Source organism: Eptatretus burgeri, chromosome 14, assembly GCF_056783735.1.
Source record: "Eptatretus burgeri isolate ZD-2024b chromosome 14, Ebu_testis_v1, whole genome shotgun sequence".
Lineage (NCBI taxonomy): Eukaryota > Metazoa > Chordata > Myxini > Myxiniformes > Myxinidae > Eptatretus > Eptatretus burgeri.
Genome location: NC_140974.1, coordinates 35,234,834 through 35,255,758, shown reverse-complemented (window position 1 = coordinate 35,255,758; position 20,925 = coordinate 35,234,834). Strand labels below are relative to the sequence as shown.

Here is a 20,925-nt window from a genome sequence, read left to right as displayed (position 1 = left end):
TCGCAAAACCTCGAAAATATAGACGCTATGGATTGACAGTCCCTCTGGGGGACAGGGTGCGAGGTCTTACAGTGAATGTATTAAATCATATCGCTCAATGAATCTGGTTAATTTGTCAATTCAATATAATTCTCCAAACAGTCGAAAAAGATAAGTTTAATGCTTTGGAAATTACACATTTTCTTGTGTATGTATGGAGGTAGGAATAGCGTTGCTTGCTTCAAGTGAATAGGTATATCGACTTAGTTATAAGACTCGTTATTTCTTTAAATTATCAGATTTCACAACAGATTTTGACACTTATTTAGTCCTGATGATATCTGACACTATGAAGCGAAATAATATTTTGATGATCTACTTTCATTAGTCTGTGAGAGTAGATCGTGGAAAATCGTCTCATGTAACGCATGAAATCGCTCCAAGTTCCTCATTTGAAAACTTATCGTCCTTCCAAAAGCGATGTATGCAGCAATTCGTAGTTATGATGAACAAGCATTCGAGTGAATGCATTCAATTGTATAGCTCAATGAAGCTGGTTCCCTGATATAAACATTGCAGAAAATCCGCCATTTTGCCTTCTAATCTATACACACGTCACATGGTACAGATCACTTGTGATCTGTACAAACATGATAACTTTTTTTTAAAAACATCCGTTTTTTTACCAGATTTGCTTTGACTCCCTGTACAGCACATAGCAAACCTCTGAAAATACAGACACAGATCTTGCAGATGCTATGGATTGGCAATCCCTCTGGGGGACAGGGTAAGAGGTCTTGCAGCGAATGCATTTAATCATAAAGCTCAATGAAACTGGTTAATTTTCGTATGTTCCTCAATGTTTTGTTTCCTCAATATAATTCTCCAAACAGTTGAAAAAGAAAAGTTTAATGCTTTGGAAATTACACATTTCTTGTGTACATATGGAAGAGGGAACAGAGCCTTGCTTGCTTTAAGTAAATAGGTATATCGGCTTAGTTATAAGACTCGTTATTTCTTTAAATTATCAAATTTCACAACAGATTTCAACACTTATTTAGTCCGGACAATGTCCGATCCGAAAAAGCGAAATAATATTTCGATGATATACTTTAATTAGTTCCTGAGAGTAGAATGTGGAAAATTATCTCATATAATACATGAAATCACTCCAAGCTCCTCATTTGAAAACTTATAGTCCTTACAAAAGCGATGTACACAAGGATTTGTAGCGATGACGAACAGGCAATCGATATGAGTAAGGAAAATGGAAAAAAAAAAGTCATGGCAAAATTGAGCAGGCCAAAAAACATGGCGGCTTCAGACCCCAGCAAGGTTTCCCAGGAAACGCCTTGAGACCCAAGACACCGAGGTGACCGAGGATCACCTGATGAAGGAAATAATTAAATAAGGCCGTTAATTATCCTCAAAGGGGTGTTTTAATTAAGCCAAACACCCAATTTTCTTTCTTGCACTTCCTTGGAGTTTTCTTAGTGTGCATGCAAAGTTTCAGGGTGCTAGGTTTTATAGTTTTGGAGTTATGGAGGAGACACACACACACACACACACACACACACACACACACACACACACACACACACACACACACACACACACAACATTGCCTTTTATTAGTATAGACATACGTGTGTGTGTGTGTTTGTGTGTGTGTGTATGTGTGTACACACACAGGGGTTGAGGAAGACAAAGAGTTTGAACAAGATGGATGCAAGCTCAAACACAGGAAGAAGAGGAAGGGAAAACGTGGATGAAACAGCAATGAAACAAAAAAAGGAAAAGAGGAGGAGGGCTCAGAGAGTGTGAACAATGCTACAAAAGACTCTGAGTCTATGGAAGGGGGAAATTTGCCTGTTCATCCGTTAGTCTCACATTTTTTCCCTCTCCCCCTCTCTCATATCTGTTAGATTTTATGTTCAAAGACCATGGCCGATATTGTGACCATGATAACACTTTACTGGAATATTCGGGCTGGCATGATGAAATCAAATGCGTTTGATTTCACAGGAATCGTTACAGTATCACGGCTCAACTTGGAGAAGCATTTCCACAGCAAGTACCTTGGTCACATGGTCTTTGACAGGAGAAGATTCTTGTCGAACGTGAGTATGTCTCCGTGGTGGATACGCATGGTCACCGATCGCCGCTCGGCGAAACCTCTCCTCCAGCAGGTGCATCTGTTCCTCAACACGCCGCACGTACTGCAGGTCTCGCTGTGCCCTCACGTGCAGAGCCTCCAAAGATAAGGACATATTGCGTACCTGCTTGGCCAGAACCAAAGAGAGACAGAGAGAGAGAGAAGGTGATAATCATGGTGATGTATGAGTGAAAAGGCTTCTCCAGAAATGGAGGGGAATTAAGAAGATGGGCAAAGGGATTGGATCGAGAAAATATAGCTTTCTGAAAAAGGAATAATTACGTGAATAACATGAAATCACAAAGGGAACATTGATGCGCTCCTACAATGATAATTGCGTTGTTAATAATGTCACACGATTTCATCATGGATGAGGGAAATGCATTTGTTTTAAATGTTGATCATTCGAGAGACTCCGATTTAAAATTCTCATAAACGTGGGTTTCAATTTTCTCTTTGTCTTTTGTCATTTTCTCCTTTCATCCATTGTTACCTTGATGTTCTTTTTTTGGCACTGGAGACAAGTGCAACAACTTACTTGACATTTTGTCTTCTTTTCAGTCCTTTGTGTACAGAATGTGGGCGTTTACCCCACAACATTGAAATTATAATAATAAACTCTACTCGATTCAATAGCCAAGTATAAACTGGCATTGTAGTACTTTGCAGGAAGAATGCTGCATCACAGAACACACCGCCCTTTTGGACAAGACTTAGATAGATGTTCCATTTGCCAGGGTTTACTTGTGCATTTGACCTGTCCACAATTCCTTTCACGAAGAATAGGCCATTGTGTGTTGGCCCCCTGGCCAAATTGGAAATTCCCTACCAAATCCATGAAGATGTTGAATTAGTGACTTCACCATGCTGCCACCCCACGGGTCCTCATCCTTGCCTCGGTGTGACCAACCAGCAGCCAGGTGGTCGTATGGCAGCCGAGCTGCTGGGGTAGCTATCATTTCTTGAAGCGCGACTGTGTCGCTGATGCAGTGCCCCTCTACTAGTACACACACTGGAAATGGTACTCATTTCGCCGACCTCAGAAGGATGACAGGCTGAGTCAACCCCCTGGTGGATTAACTCAGTGGCCGACGGGGCTTGAACTCAGGACCCTAGGATCCAAAGCCACCACCCTAACCACTGAGCCAACACCAGGCTGGAAGCAGCCAGGTGTTGCACATACGGCTGAGAAGAATATCCAGTATTCGCAAGAAAAGGCAATGCCTACTATTACTACTATGACTACTACTACTACTACTACTACTACTACTACTACTACTACTACTACTCCACCTCTAACAGCCCTAATTATTCCAATCTTCTCATGGAGTCAGCTGCAACCAACCTTGCAAAGACTGACGTTCAGATAAAGATTACAGGAATTTGTAATTTGTTTAGGGGGCCAGTGATAACACACCTCTCCATGGAAAACACCATGGGATCTTTAACACTTACCAACGACGACTGCTGGCACACGGGTCCTCCAGCTGAATATCCATCCTTGGGATGTCACACAATTTGATTCCTCACCATACATGTGAAACACCAGGGTCACAGTTTACAGCTGTGTCAGGATCGACACCTATGATAGATAGTTCAGAGGCAAGTGCACAAACAACTAAGCTACCCTGCCAGACCTGTATAAAACCTAAAAGTCCATTCAAAATAGCATTCAATAATAAAACTGTTTGGAGTCATGGGTTAGTAATAATAATAATAATAATAATAATAATAATAATGAGACTCCAGGGGCTCGCAAGAGAGCTAAAAGGTATGCACACTCACCTCTCAGTTGTCTAGCCTGGGTTGGAATCCAAACTCAGAAACTCGCTGTCATTCTGGTGTTTCACAGGTAGAACGAAGCATCAGTGTGTGTGTGTGTGTGTGTGTGTGTGTGTGTGTGTGTGTGTGTGTGTGTGTGTGTGTGTGTGTGTGTTGTTGTGTGTGTGTGTGTGTGTGTGTGTGTGTGTGTGGGGGGGGGTGGTGTGCTTATTTGTGAGTGTGTGTGTGTGCGTGTGTGTCGTTTCTCGGATGTATGTTAAACTAGGCACCCCATCTTCAGATTAGTACATGAATACAGGTGTCCTATAATCATTTAGGTTGTGCATATTTAAATATTATATGTGCAACTTCAAAAAAAAAAAAAAAAAGCAGGCCATGCATGAATTCCTTGCCTCAAAAATAAATGAGATGTCTGAATTCATTATAAAAATGATGTAGACGTAAAATTACAGTGAGGTAAATATGTATAAACAGAAGATTGGAGTTTGGCTTGGATGTAAATGAGGTATCCGGAGTCAGCAAAGACTTCACACACCAAGCGGCCTTCTCGTGCATGTTACATTTCCTCATACATCTCGATATCAATATATATATATATATATATATATATATATATATATATATATATATATATATATATATATATATATATATATATATATATATATATATATATATACACACTGATAAGCCAAAACATGATGACCACCTGCCTAATATGCTGTTGGTCCTCTATGTGCCGCCAAAACAGCACTGACCCGACAAGGCATGGACTCTACAAGACCCCTGAAGGTGTCCTGTGGTATCTGGCACCAAAGCATAAGCAGCAGATCCTTCAACTCCTGTAAATTGCGAGGTGGAGCCACCGTGGATAGGACTTGTCGGTCCAGTACATCCCACAGATGCTCAATCGGATTGAGATCTGGAGAATTTGGAGGCCAGGGCAACATCGTGAACACTTCATCCTGTTCCTTAAACCATTCTCGAACAATGAGTGCAGTGTGGCAGGGCGCATTATCCTTCCGAAAGAGGCCACTGCCATCTGGGAATACCATTGCCATGAAGGGGTGTACCTGGTCTGCAACGATGTTTAGGTAGGTGACACATGTCAAATTTCCATCCACATGAATGGCCGGACCCAGGGTTTCCCAGCAGAACATTGCCCAGAGCATCACACTCCCTTCACCGGCTTGTCGTCTTCACACAGTGCATCCTGGTGCCATCACTTCCCCAGGTAAACGGCGCACACGTACACGGCCATCCACGTGATCTAAAAGAAAATGGGACTCATCGGACCAGGCGACCTTCTTCTACTGCTCCAAGGTCCAGTTCCGATGCTCGCGTGCCCATTGTAGGCACTTTCGACGGTGGACAGGGGTGATCATGGGCACTCTGACCGGTCTGCGGTGACGCAGCCCCATACGCAGCAGGGTGTGATGCACTGTGGATTGTGATACATTTCTCCCATGACCACCATTAAAATTTTCTGTGACTTGTGCCACAGTAGACCTTCTGTCGGTTTGAACCAGACGGGATAGCCTTCGTTGCCCTCACGCATCAATGAGCCTTGGGTGCCCAACACCCTGTTGCCGGTTTGTCCCTTCTCGGACCACTGTCGGTCGGTACTCACCACCGTTAACTGGGAGCACCCCACAAGCCTTGCCGTTTCAGAGATGCTCTGACCCAGTTGTCTGGCCATAACAATTTGGCCCTTGTCAAAATGGCTCAGGTCTTTACTCCCGCCCATTTCTCCTGCATCTAACACATCAACTTCAAGAACTGACTGTTCACTTGAAGCCTAATATATCCCACCCCTTGACAGGTGCCATTGTAACACCATAATCAATGTTATTCACTTTACCTGTCAGTGGTCATGTTTTCGCTCATCAGTGTGTATATATATAAATATATATGTATATACATATATATATATATATATATATATATATATATATATATATATATATATATACACATATATATTAGTGGGGTATTCTGACACATTGTAAGCAATAACGTCCCCGTGCTTCGTACGTAGGTACATAATAAATAGCAGCAGTTGCAGCATGACTTCCCATTGTCCCCATTGTCTCAGGTCACTCACCTGCGGTGAGCACAAGGCTCCACTTATTTTCGAACGTTCTCATTTACGGACGTTTTCCGACGGTTCTGTGATTTTTCCCGGTGTATCGGCTTCGATGTGTGTCAGTACGCGAAATTTCAGCTTTGTACGTCACCCGGAAGGTACCAAACATTAATACCAATCAGTGAATCAGTGAGGATGCCTGGTGTTGGCTTAATGGTTCGGGTGGTTGGCTTGGGATCCTAGCATCCCGAGTTCAAATCCTACTCAGCTGGAGAATTATTACCAGGTGGGATTGACTCTGCCTATCATCCTTCCGAGGTCAGGAAAATGAGTGCCAGCATGCTGGTATCCTGAGTCGGAGAGGTGACTTGTCCAGCCAGGATCGTGTCTAATAACCAAGGGGACTGCTAAGGCAGCACCAATGCTCTGCACAGAGTATGGTCCTGATGGATGGTTGGATGGATGGTGAGTAAGTGCTTCGAATGACCTTTATACTTTAGAGTTGTGTACTATCCTCTCAAAGAAACAATTGGATGTAATATTTATAATCCTGAATGCGTATAAATATCAAAGAGATTAATACATAGTAGACTGAGGAAAGGATCCAAAGCAAATAGACTCCAAAAAAACATTTGGTGTGTAGTTATCAAATGACTGTGGCTTTCCCTCGTTACCATTATTAATCCTAAACATCATACACCTGACATGAGGGGCAAATCATGTTTATGTACATCTCAAAGTGCACTTTACAGCAGATTCGGCAATCAGTGTCCTGAGGCACCCATTAGCGAGGATACAAGATACCCTCTATCATTGTTTATTGCTCCAGGTTAAAAAAAATCATCCCTGGGAGAGAACTACATTCTATTATATAATATGTCTGCCTCATAAACCATTTAAAGAAAATCAGCGATATCGGCAATTAAAGTGGAACATCAACTCATTATGCGTGTTCCAGTGTCAGGATGATGGCAGTTCCTCCTCTCCCTCTGGGGCCATGAAGTACAGACGCTGCACTCTGCGCATGATGACGAGTCTGAAAGTTTACCCATCCTCTTTAGAATAGTATGTGCTAAAAATAAAAGAGAGAAGCAAGAATCGTCACGATTTGTAATATTTGCAGAAGTGCATTTGAAAATCTGTTGGTTGTCACCATCACACAATGCTGCCCCTTTACACACTAAAAAACAACCTCTTGATCATGAAAATAACAACTTCCTCCAATATCAAGCTACAACAATGCTGACCCAAGTATGTTAGCAAGAGCGGGTACAATTAGAATCGTCCGGAGAACAAATTCTGAAACTTAAATTGGATACAAAATTGTCTTAGGCAACATCGTGAATCCCCAGGATCACAAGGAGACCGAGAGAGGTCCTATCGGCTTTGTCAGCTATCATGCTTTACTTCCTGATGTCCTAAGGATTGAGGTACAAGTCGAGCGGTCCACCCATCCCCATAGCCGCTATCACAGATTTCACTTCATACCATTCAATCTCAAACTACAGACACATACGGTTCACCAGCCAAAGGAATTCATTCATTCATTCGATGCGCTTCCACTGGTTTGGTGCTGCGTCCCCCTCAATACCTGTCCTTTGTCCCCAAAGCTTTCAAACCTGAGCTGCCATCTCTGGGTGTTGAATTCCCTCGCTGGTTAGCCATTTCCTTAATCACGTCCTTCATTCTCCTCTTTATGCCTGGTGTTCGCTTAATGGTTAGGGTAGTAGACTTAGGATCTTTTGGTCCTGAGATAAAATCCTGCCGAATGAATTAATACCAGGTGGGGTTGACTCAGTCTGTCATCTTTATGAGATCGGCAAAATGAGTAGCAGCTTGCTGGGGATGAATGAGTCATTGGAGTACCCTGTGGTGGAGTGGTGACCCGTCCAGGATTGTGCCCAATAGTCCAGGAGACTGCTTTTGCAGCACCAATGATCTGTACAGAGTATGGTCCGGATGGATGGATCTCTTCTTTGGCTTTTCTCTTGGTCTCCTTCCTTCGAACAACCATCTCTGCACCCTTCTGGATGTCTGATGTTCCCTGATTCTCAACACATAGCCAGCACATGTCAGACACTGCTCTTTGGAGCCAGCTCACTTCGCTTTCTCTGTACAGTTTTTACCCCGTGGGGTCTTCCACGCCACGGGGTCTAAGCGCTGCTCGCGTTCTCTCTTCTCTTGTGTACAGTTCATTTGAACGTCTATTTCTCCATTATTCGGAAACAGAATTCGATGAAAATTGACAGGCAGAGACTAGACACATATGCGCAGGAATTAACTGAGCCCAAAGTGCGATTTTTGGCTGAGGAACGGCCCATTTTGGCCCATTTTCTTTAAATTGTTATTTCTCGGTTATTAGTGAAGGGAACCGAACCAAACTTGACAGGTATATTCTGGAGACCATTCCCCAGGCAGTATCTGAGCCCAAAGTGCAATTCCGGCCCTTTGGCCGAGAAACAGCCCTTTCGGCCCATTTTCTTAAAATTGTTATTTCTCGGTTATTAGAGGATGGAACCGAACCAAACTTGACAGCTATATTCTTGAGGTCATTCTGCAGGCAGTAACTGAGCCCAAAGTGAGATTATGGCCCTTTAGGCCGACAAACGGCCCTCTCGGCCCTTTAAAAAAGATAATTTGCCATTTCTCGGTTGTTCGTAAACGGAACCGAGCCAAACTTGAAAGCTATATTCTGGAGACCATTCCCCAGGCATTAACTGAGCCCAAACTGCGATTCCAGCCCTTTGGGCCAAGAAACAGCCCTTTCAGCCCATTTTCTTAAAATGGTTATTTCTCGGTCATTAGATGACGGAACCGAACCAAACTTGACAGGTATATTCTAAAGACCATTCCCCAGGCAATACCTGAGCCCAAAGTGCGATTCCGGCCCTTTGGGCCGAGAAATGGCCTTTTTGGCCCATTTTCTTAAAATTGTTATTAAAAAAAATAAAAATTAAATGCACTGGGCAAAATTAAGTCGCAAATGATGATATGAAACTCGCCTCACTCTTGTGAGGTGCTCTGGTTTCTTTTTCTAATGCGATGAATATCTTACCGAATTTCAAAACTATCTGTCGTCCGTGCTATCGCCCACCTGAGAGTTGTACGAATGAACTCCCATGGGGTATGTTCGCAATTCCAATTTATAATTCTCATTGGTTATTTTCCGCATCTAGCGATTACCAAGTATTCTTCTTGGGTATCTACTATCAAAACCAATGGGTCTCCTTTTTCCTCCTTCATCAGAGTCCAAGTCCAACCCGTACATCACTTCAGAGATATTGCTGCATTGTACACCTTCATCATCATTTTCAGGCTCACTTCCCTTCTTCCCCAGAGATCTCTGTTCAAAGGAATTTCAGGATTGTAAAAATAACCCAATATTTCAAAACACACATACCTGACAGAATCTAAAATGAGCCTACCAAATGGGGATTTTTATGACTCCAAATCAGAAGCACTAAATTTCATTCAATCTGCTAAAGTTTCACTCAAGCTGCTAAAGTTTCACATCAATGAGGAACCATACTTTGATTGCATGATGTTTGTGATAAAGTAAACAAACATAAGCATCCAAAAAAAATTTTGGGAGGATTTGCTCGATACAAATACCATGTGAAGGAGTCATACATGCAAATAAATGAACAAAAACAACTGGGGTCTTTTTGGACCCCAGAAAGGACTTGCTTGTAACTCTGTGCAGCAAGATGGGATCTTAAAACATCATATATATATATATATATATATATATATATATATATATATATATATATATATATATATATATATATATATATATATATATATATATATATATATATTCATTACTGGCACATACAGGTAAACAAAGAAATAAAACATGAAATACATTGTTAAACTAATGTAGAAATAAAATATCAAAATGTAGGACCAGGGGTCCAAAAAGACTCCTGATGGTAGGATTAGGGTCAAACATTCAACACAGTGGACAACATGCAATAGAAGCAAGGGGAATCTTTCTTTCGAGGACCTTGCAGCTCCTCTATCAAAACTATGACTGTTTCAATTGCTATCTCGTTCTTATATTTTATTTTTATTATTTATTTCCAAGATTGAGGCTCTGTTGTGGAAATGGGAAAAATATTGATCTCAGTGAGGATGAGAAACCACAGAAGCACATCAGGGAGCATGCCCTATAGCAGACGACTTGCTGGAACATTTTTCAGGCCTTCTGAAGGCAAGTCAACCTGAGCAGGAACCTGTGCATGGCCAAGACTCAGCACAAACAATTTCAGTATAGGATGTTAAATGTGGGGTGGGGAGTGGAAGGGAAGCAATATGGAGAAGGCGCTCTGCTGCCAAAATAATAAATGTATGTGGCACATAGGACTAGCTGATCTTGTTCGGCTCGGCTTTTGCGCTAGGTCCACAAACCTCAGGTCCAGAAGAAATGTTTCCACATCATAACACCACCAAGACAGTAAGCTATGTAAAGGGGAGCTAAGCTCCAGCTGTTCCAGATCAGACAGAAAAGTGAGCTTCTTAAAGCACAGTGAGCATTCAGAGACACATAAGATTTTACCCAGACAGATATTTATTTAGTTTATGTGAAATAGATTTCATACCTTTTTCCTAGAGCGGTTTTGGAAGGGAGATGCGTCGTGAATTAGCATGTTCAATTTCTGTTTAATCCCTCCGTCTATCAATCCATCTTTTTATCCGTCTCTTTAACTCCAGCTGCACATCCATTTCTGGTCCCTCACTCTTTGTTGTTCAAACTCTGCAACTCCTCACGATCTCACTCTTTGCCTTCCAAAACCCATAACTCATGATCCTGCTCTTTTCCCTTCAAACCTCCCCCTCCTTCTTTTTACATTCCACATCCGAAACCACTCCCCTCCCATGCATGTCATGAATTACCCCCAATTAGTTCAAAACAATGGACCGGAATTACCTGTTAACTCATACAAAAGATTCTTAATCGGATGTGGAAAATAAATAGACTTGTTCTTTTCAATTCCTGCATTCCTGTATTCAACCACCTCGTCAAACTCGAGCAAAAGGTCAACATATGCCAAATTTATAAAATCCTCAATTTTTTATCTGATTAACTTAAATTTGAAGAGCATTTGCATATCAGGTCAATAAATTCAACTACTTATTATTTTTCAGGTCACGATAGGTCCAAAAACGATATACATCATGATATCTCAAAAAGTTGTGGACGTTATGCAAAACAAGGTGGATGAGTTGGCGAGGTGACAATCACAAGCGGATTAGATTTTGGTTCATTTCCAGCACATCAGTGGGATACAAAACATAAACTGTTCAGGCTGGCAGAGGTATGCACTCTCCCGAGTGCCATTCTACTTTGTTCTGTTTTGCCAAGTGTTGCTCTATGAGTGATTTCTCATTTGTGTTTGTTTGTCTGTTTGTGTGCAGGATAACACAAAAAGATGTGGACAGATCCACATGAAATTTTATGTACAAGTTGGGTGTGTGACAAAGATGAACTGGTTAGATTTCGGTGAAGATCCGGATCCGGATCTGACTACAAGAATTTTTCAGTGATTCTTCACCACTTAGAGATAGGGCCAAAAATAATATATAGCACGATAACTCAAAAAGTTGTGTGCGGATTCACACGAAACTTGCTGGACATGTTGGGTGTGAGATAAAGAAGAATTCGTTCAATTTTGGTGACGGTCCGAATTCAGATCTTGATCAGATAATTTTAAAAGTGATTCTTCACTATTGATAGACTGGGCCAAAATGATATAGTACTGTATAGCATGATACTTAAAAAATGTAATGAGCCCGATATGTTCTCGTGGATCAGGCATTGCGTGGTGGAGGTATGCGCTCCAATGAGTGCCCTTATAGTTTCTTTCTTTACAGCTTCATCTTCTGACTTTCATTGCACATGAACATACCAACCAAGTTTTCTCTTCCTCAGTTCTTCTTCACTGGCATTGACCTTTAATCTCTTTCTGATTTCTGACCTTGGAATTGTTTCTTTTAGAGACAATCTATTCGAAAGTATCATTCTCACCTCTGTTCTTCCCATTCTTTTTACATCTTTGATATGCATTGCCCATGTTTCACTTCCATACATCAATGCTGGTTGTTGTGTTTTTTTTCGTACGCAGCTTGTGGCTGCTGGTTGCATCATTTCTGGGATCGCACCTGTGCTGCTGATGCAGTGCCCGTGTTACCAGTAAGCTGGTACATATTTTTCCAACCTCGGAAGCATGGCAGGCTGAGTCAACCCATCTGCTGTTATTTCAACGGCTTGACAGGGGGCTCAAACTCAAGACCCAAAGATCACAAGCCAGCCACCTTAGCCAAATACCAGCAGGCTTAATGCTGGTCTGATACAGGCTTTAAACTCAAACTTTCACAGATAATGGAATGTTTCTGTGCTTCATGATACCACCTAGTTGTCTCCACTTCCTCTTGACTCACTTTTGTATTGACAAGCAAAAGTATCCATCCGCAGTGATGAGAAAAGTTTCAGTTAATCTTTCAATTTAAAATATTTCAGGAACTTCAAAAAGATTAATTGTGTTTCCCTCTTAGTTTCACTCAGAGCCAAAGCTCTGAGGTACTTATACCGCCCACAAAATGGTGGTGCAACATCGGGCGGCGGAGGTTGGATTTATCTAAAAAGAGGAATAGCTATTTAAAATTGTGTGTAGTTAAATTGTGAATAGCTAATAAAATTAACTCAGAATTTGATATTGGGTCATTTTTGACATCTTTCAACTTTGTTTGAGCTGGGAAGCATGAGGATTTGCAATGGTGTGCCCTTGACTTCCCTCTTGTATACATATGAACATCCCAGATTTTGTTACCAAATTTTCCGGTGATACCACACCCCTCTTGTGACACCATCGACAGCACTTCCGACATTGAATTGAATTCCGTCCAACTATTTTCTGCACATTGAACAAAGCCGTTGTCTGCTTTCTTTCCTTTTCCTTATTCGTCACTCACCGAAGCCTTCGTTTTATTAATATTGATGCATCAACCTTTATTCTACATTGGCAGTTGTTCATGAATGCATTTTGCAACTGCAATTCAATTCTAAATTCAGCCTGCTGTTTCCATCATTGCTGGGGTGTGGCTGTACCGCTGATGCAGTGCCCCCTATAGATTCGAGCAGGAATTTGTAATTTGTTCAGGGTGCCAGCAATAACTCGCCAATTCTTCACAAAAGATGCAGTTGAATATTTAGTATCCACCAACCAATGCCAGGAAATGGGACAATCGGTTTTACGTCCATCCAAGAGAGGAAGCACTCTGGAATACAATTCCTTGCCCATGAAACACCAATCAGACCCTGCCCCAGGGGGTAGAGTCAAAAATGACACTGCTCTTGCATTTTCTTGCCATTTGTTGATCATAACTAGAAAGTTTGGTGAATTTCTGCACAAGTGTTTAGGAGGAGACAGCATGACGGATAATAGACGGCTGGCCAACCTAACCGATCGTGACACCCCGCAGGCATTTCATGTTAAAAACTGGTATGGGGTGCCAAAACGTAGAAAATATCTCTGCTGTTGAGAATTTACCCCATACCAAGCGCAACCAAATTGATTTTCTCCAAAAATCACGAAATAGAAGCATCCCTCACGCACGCCGTGGCCACGTCCACGGTGCTCCGTGGCTATGTGCGTATGACCACACAAATTATGTGAGATGGCGACTGGTGTGCCTCTCCGACATGAAATGTTGGAGAATACAGCGCCTGATGTATACAGTGCATTTCTCGCCGGGAACTTTGTGGTACAACGCAGCAAATGTCTGTTCAGCTCTGTGCCAGTCGATCAAGCTACAGAATGGATCAACCGCATGTGTAAGATATCGAATGGCATAATCGGAATCACCAGAAATGACACTGCAAGGGATCGATTCTGCTTGACGTGGTGTGAGCGCTCCGAAATTGCCCAAAATACCAAACGCCTCCTAAAACTGATCGATGACGAGATCGTAGAGGAGGCGATATCTACGAGAAAGGAGGCTATGCCTGGACGTCTAAGGCATGATGAAGGCAATGTTCAAAATCTGATGGACCAGTTTGAGCGATTCCCTATTTTCCAAGCAGCGGATACACTCCCACCGACACAATCACCAGACCTGGTGGAGGAATCGCAGGAACCTACACTTGTATCTTTGACAACAAACGATCTCGCCACGATGGGAATACAAACTTCCCTGTTGTCAGCCTATGAGCGAGGTCTTCGAAGGTTACAAAGTTTTGTGGATGAGAGGCTGGTAACTCGAGAGACGGGTTTCTTTGATACGCTGTCGAGGATCAATTCCAAATCCTTTGCTCGTCTCTACAAAAGCACAGCTCTGACCTCAACAGCCGAGAAGAGATTCATCAAGGCAGACGGAAAACTCATACAGAGGTTGTTCAATGCAACCAGAGCTGGACGATGTGTCGATATGTCCAGGATTCTTCAGCACGAACTTTTGTCGCTTCCATCATCGCTAGTCAAGAGAAACGGACAGATGAATCAGACAAACAAGGCTGATATGCTTCATATCCTGACAAACGACGTGGATATCGAAACACCAGCGAATATTCCATCCCTGCAGGAGCCGTCAGCTCTCATCATCGATGGTCACGCAATGATCCAAGCAATGGGGAAGCCGTCTCATTGTCGCACGTTTGCTGACCTTGGTCGTACATATCACGAGAGGATTGTAAAGCTATTTCACCAGTCATTCACTCGCATCGACATCGTCTTCGTTCGGTACATCGGAACAGGGTCAATAAAATCAGCAACTAGATCAAAGCGTGGGCAGAAGAAGCGACCAATCCGAAAAATCATTGATCGAGGAGGCTTACCACTGCCAGAGGTATGGGACAGATTCATAGCCCTGGACCAGAACAAAGCTGACCTCGCTAAATTCGTCGCTGAGTACCTCATTTCGACCGATCGGAATTACCCACCATCTTGCGAGCTGATTGTGGGGGGAGGTTTCGCTGAACCGGGGATGGCGAAGTCAACTACATGTGGCCAAATTACTGATTTGGCCACGAACCATGAAGAGGCCGATACGCGTATGGTCGCACATGCAGCACATACCGTCAGGGAGAAATACAAGAGAGTGGTCGTGGAGAGCAAGGATACAGATGTATTATTACTCCTCATCCATTTCTTCGGTGATGCCAACGTTGATCTGTGGATGAAAAGTGGGACCAGGAAAAAAAACGTGTCTACTACCAAATTGCACCAATTGTACAAAAGCTATCGTGTCCTGTCAGGAACAATCTGCTCGGATTTCATGCCTTTACCGGATGTGATGTGACGTCTTCGTTCTACGGAGCTGGCGAATATTGGGCGTGATGGATCCACTGACGAGGCTGAAAAGTTCCTGTGCCATTTGTATGGAGTGGACAACACTGACGATCTGCTCTCTGCTAAATCCCAGATGTTCGAAAAAGGTCTCCGGGATTTCGAAAAGCTCCCGCCAAATTTCGATGCATTCGAGGTCCATCATATCAGGTCAAATCATCAGGCGAAAATCTGGTACCAGGATGATAAACCTCGGATAGCGGTTGAAGCTCCAGAAGAGACGGGTGGCTGGAAGCTAACAGATTCTCGACTTGAGATCGTGTGGATGCGGCTCCCCGCCATTCCAGCTTCTTGTACTGAATTAGTCACTTGTGCGTGTAAAAGCAAGTGTCGAACGAGTGCATGTAAGTTCAGCAAGTCTCGCCAGAACTGTATCCCAGCATGCGGGTGTGACGCTGTCAACTGCAATAATGACTACCACTAACTACAGCTATATGGGTGAGCAAATTATATTTCAAACATTCTCTTATGTGCCAACTCTCTCTTATACAACGTTTTGATCTCACATGAGTTCATCTTACGAGATGAGAACTCACGTGAGAAGATTACATGCGTCCATCTTCAGAAATTTGAGAAAATGGCCATTTTACAATTGCGGCCTTTCATGTTTTCAAGTAAATCTCTAGTCTAAATTTATTGCTGAGACTAAAGGACAGTAGCCTAGGCGAATAATTCATACACAGGCATATAGATGTGGCAATGCTGAAACGAAATTCACTATAACCAAAAAATGAGGAATTTGGCATTTGACCTCAAAGGTCAAAGTTCGAGATGGTATGGGGCATATTCTGAAGCTTCACCCTATCATCTTACTTTCGGACATGCATAATCACTTTTAACAAGAAATGCCTACGGGACTAATTTTTAGACCCCGGAGATAGTCTTGGCCGGCCGTCTATAAACAGACGGAGCCGATTACAATATCTCCCTGTTTCTTTCAAAAAGTGTGGGAAGAACAAATATAACCATATTGTTTATAGAATTATTGCCTCATGGCACAGAAAGCCAATGTTCCAATTCCATATACGATGATATTCCAACATTGTAATTGTGCTTTATGTAATACATGTACAAGGTCTCTATGGACCATAGACAAAAATAATGGGATTCGGTAAAATATAGCTGTATTATCAAAAGGGCTTATAAATCATGAAAAAAGTTTTAAATAGTAATTATTGAAACAGTCTACAAAGTGTCAACACATTGACAACACAATCATCGGTTATAATGGTGGGTGCCCATTCAAGCATCAGATGCGAGGCACTTGTCGATTTGCATTTGTTATGCTTTCATTGACTACTTGGGTAATCCCATTGTCATGTTGGGTGGCATTCCCATCTAGGCTGGTGGAGTTCATGGGCATCCGTTTGTGAGTTGTGGACCGAAACACTATTCTAAGAGAAATAAGATCGTTCATGCAAGGAGGTGCTCAGCTTTATTGTGTGCTAGCTGTGGGCTCCCTGCCGAGTGGATGGAGACTGGGGGATGAAGGAGCCATGATTCTTGGATTCACCTGTTTTGGAAATTTGATCTACACTTTGCTATCCTCCATAATCGATATGGTGATTGATCTTGTGATGAAGCAAATTCGAATTACCTTATCAAGTGTGTACTATACTGATGCCACACCTCCTCCCGCACTGCGCCCCTTATCTTCCACCACTCGTGTGTGTGTGTGTGTGTGTGTGTGTGTGTGTGTGTGTGTGTGTGTGTGTGTGTGTGTGTGTGTGTGTGTGTGTGTGTGTGTGTGTGTGTGTGTGTGTGTGTGTGTGTGTGTGTTCCCTTTCTGCTGTTTTTTTTCTGATATTGTTGAGGTCATCAAGTTGTCCATTGTTGTGACAAATACATACATAGTCCCTACATCCTGGGTTTGTCTCTTTGTGCCTGTCCATGCTGTTGTATTTGTTGTGAGTCCAGAAGGTAAAGGGAGTGGTTGAATGAATCGTGACTGCAATGTCTATTGTTGGAGATTGATGAGCTCCATGTACATGTGGGACTCCATCAACCTCACAAACACAACCTCCGTGGAACACCACCTCCCCACACCCCACTTCCCTTCCCTCGCCCTACCCTTTATCCTTTGTTCTTCCTTTTCATCTATTTCTTTTTCTTTCATTTTTATTATCTTTGCAATTCATATTTTTGCCAAGCGCTTATTAAATTTTTACCTTTTTCAGATTTATTTTCAACAGCCAAAACGCTGCATGACAACGTTAATATTCATGGAATTCTATCAAGTTTAATTTCCTGAAGTGTGCACACCATGTTTGTCGTTCTTTATTGAATAATGTCTTTTCAGCACTTCTGTACAAAAGTGCTTGGTACAGAAGCTCAATATTATGGAGTTAATGTATTATTATTGTTTTGCAAGCAGCCTGTGGCTGCTGGTTGCATCATTGCTGAGAGTTTGGCTGTGCTGCTGATGCAGTGCCCCTATTTCCACGAAGCCGGTACAGTATTCATTTTACTGACCTTGGAAGGATGATAGGCTGAGTCAACCCACCTGATGTTATTTAACGGAAGAACAGGGGCACAAACTTAAGACCCTGAGATCTTAGGGCAGCCACCTTCACCAGAAAGCCGACACCAGGCTTGAATAAATGTATAATGAAGAAAGAGTCTAGCTGGTGGGGACTAGTGTCGATCTGCGTTGGCGGACAGGTCGAACAATGGAGGGAATCATCAGAATCTTGATCGAGGTATGTTAACCGACGTGGGAAGTGAAGAGAAGCTGATGTTCTGGGCGTACATCATTCGTTGGGTTAAGCCTTTTGGTCCGATGAAGAGTTAATGCCAGAAACATCAACTTCTCGCTTGCCATGGTAGGTACTCCAACCCGAACCCGAATCCTAACCTCAATCAACATCCTGTTACTTCATCCAATATTATGGAATTAGCTGAGCATCTGGCTGCTGGTAACCACAACATAGTGTGAGCAAGGCTTTAATTAGGAGCTCAAGTTTGGGATAAGAGATTAAAACAATGGGATATTAGATGAGAAGGAATATTTTGAATAGATGAGGAGGAATTATGTACGAAGATTTTGACCAGGCTAACAGATGGGCAATCAACATTCGAGAAATGGCTGACCTTTACAGGAATAAATGGGCAGAGTGCAGAGGAAATATTATATGTCAGTCAGTGGTCAGGTGCAAATCGAGAGGCAAAGGAGACTGGGTTGGATGAGCACGGAGGTTAAGTTAACCTCCCGTTAAGAATAGCAATTTAGGGTTTGTGTGGTCTGCTACATTAATGCCAAAAGACAATTAGGTTGGATAAATCAACAGGGAAGGAAGGAGGCAGGTTGGCAAAATATATAGAAACGAGAACAGCACTTACTAAAGCGTATACCTTCACCAAGCTGAACAGTTTACGTTTTGTATCCCACTGATAGGACATATTTGGATGCAGACCTGAACCAAAATTTTTAAAATCAATTCGTCCTTGTCACACAACCAACCTGCCCACCAAGATTCGTCCGAATCCATCCATCACTTTTTGCGATATCCTGCTCACAGTCAGACAGACAAGCAAGGTTGAAAACATAACCTCCGTCCACCTTTGGTGGTGGAGGTAATAAACCCAGGTGGGTTAAGAAACTCACGAGACACGTGAAAAGAGGATTTGAGAGTGATCTGGCAAGGAATATTAAACATAACAAGGCGTTTTCGTTAATACATAAGGGGAAAAGAGCAGGTTAAGGCAGGTGTAGGCCCGTTGATGGATGGCACAGGGAGATTAGTTCGTAATGAAATTCAATGGCAGGCCTAATAAATAGTTATTTTGCTTCATCATCCACACAGCAGTATTTTTAGGACGTACCGGCAGCAGAGAGGGCCTATCTCAGAAGTGAAGGGCCGTTCGACGAGTTTCGTGTGCGAGGGGAAGAGGTACGTAAGGAGACAGGTGACAAAGCTAAGAGAAGACAAAGCTCCAAAGCCTGATAATATGCATCTGAGAGTGTTTATGGGAGGAAACAGAGCAGATACGTGAGATATTAACTGATATCTTCAAGAGCTCGGCCAAGTTAGTAAAAGATTTAGAGTAGCAAATGCAACACCATTATTTAGGAAGGACTCGAGGGAAGCAGTGGAGAGCTGTAGACCTGTTCGGTGTTGTGAGAGGTGTTGGAGACATTGATTGGAGATAAGATGATGGACCATTTAGATACAATTTAATGAAACATCAGGTAATCGCCCACATGGTTTTACGAAACAGACATAATGTTTTACAAATGTGTTTGAATTCTGAGGGAGTTGTCAGCTACTGATTAGGGAGATTAAGAGAATGCAGTGAATGTTATAGTGGAGTTGCAGAAGACATCCGATAAGGTACCACATGATGGGATGATTGTTAAGATTTGGACTTTCAGAGTTGTTGTTGGAGTCGTTAATTGGATTGAGAACTGCCTTAGATAGAGGAGGCAAAGAGTGGGTGTCAGTTGGAGGATGTCACACTGGGAAGTTTAATTGGCGGAGAACATCAGCGATCGGTGTGACGACCGCTGCTATTTGTAATCAATATCAATGATTGGGATAGTGTGGCGGAGAGTAAACTTTCCCAATTTGAAGATTATAACAAGCTTAGAGGTTATGTGGATAGCAAAGGGGAGGATGGTCAGATTCAGGAAAGATGAGAGACTCATTGAATGGGAAAAAAAAATTGGCAGATCCAAATCGACATTGAGGAATGTAAGGTATTGGGCAAGGCTATTGACGTTCGGGTATAGGAATCATACTAAAATATACAATTTGGTGTCTGTCTGCCTGTTTGATATCAAATTATTATAACCACAAACTATTCTGTCAATTATTCGACATTCCAGTTTCTGAACGCATGATTACCTGTGAATGTATGATTACCATTTTAACAAGATGCTACTGAAATAAATTTGGAGGAATCCCAACATCCTTGAGGCATTCTATGTGTATCACATTCCCTACAGACTAACGGATCCGATCTCTCTCAACTTGCTAGGCCTCTAGGTAAGGTGCTCAAATGAGTATTTACACATGAATGACGTATCCCATTGTCTGTCTGATTTTTCTAGAAATAAGATTTTGTGGAGTTTACATGGATTGTTTAGAACTAATATCTTGGGGCGTCATATGTCATTTCTCCCAGCCATAGCTTCAAGCATGACGAGTGATATTGCCCCTGATACCCTTACGGCCCAATTGTGACCTTTATTTGACGCATAACCACATTCGCAACGCACGCTCACTCTAAGCTGTCGAACCTGGGTTTGAATCCCGACCCAGCTATAAACTGTCATTCTGGTGTTTCACAGGCAGGGTGATTCGTCAATGTATGTGCCGTCCCTTGGATGGACGTTAAACTGGGCGTTCCGTCCAGCGTAAGTTCGTGGACGTTAAAGATCCTAGAGTGTCTTTCATGAAGAGTAGGTGAGCTATTGCTGGCACCCTGAACAAATTCCAAATTCCTGTTATAACCTTAGTCGAATGTATGGCCTGGTCAGCTGATTCGTGAATGACTTGAGGCCAAGCTTCCCACAGCCAAGCCGCCAAGAAGGTGTGAATAATTGTGACTATTAAAGAATAACAAGCCGGTAGGCG

General features: G+C 42.5%; 1 protein-coding gene across 1 annotated transcript in view; it reads right to left on the bottom strand.

Annotated features, from left to right (window-relative positions):
• Positions 1–20,925, bottom strand: part of LOC147012956 (noelin-2-like) — a 110,386-nt gene that overhangs the window by 40,634 nt on the left and 48,827 nt on the right. Inside the window, exon 3 of the mRNA XM_085854353.1 lies at positions 2,058–2,258. Coding sequence (XP_085710479.1) covers positions 2,058–2,258 — 201 coding nt within the window. The remainder of the gene's footprint in view (positions 1–2,057; positions 2,259–20,925) is intronic.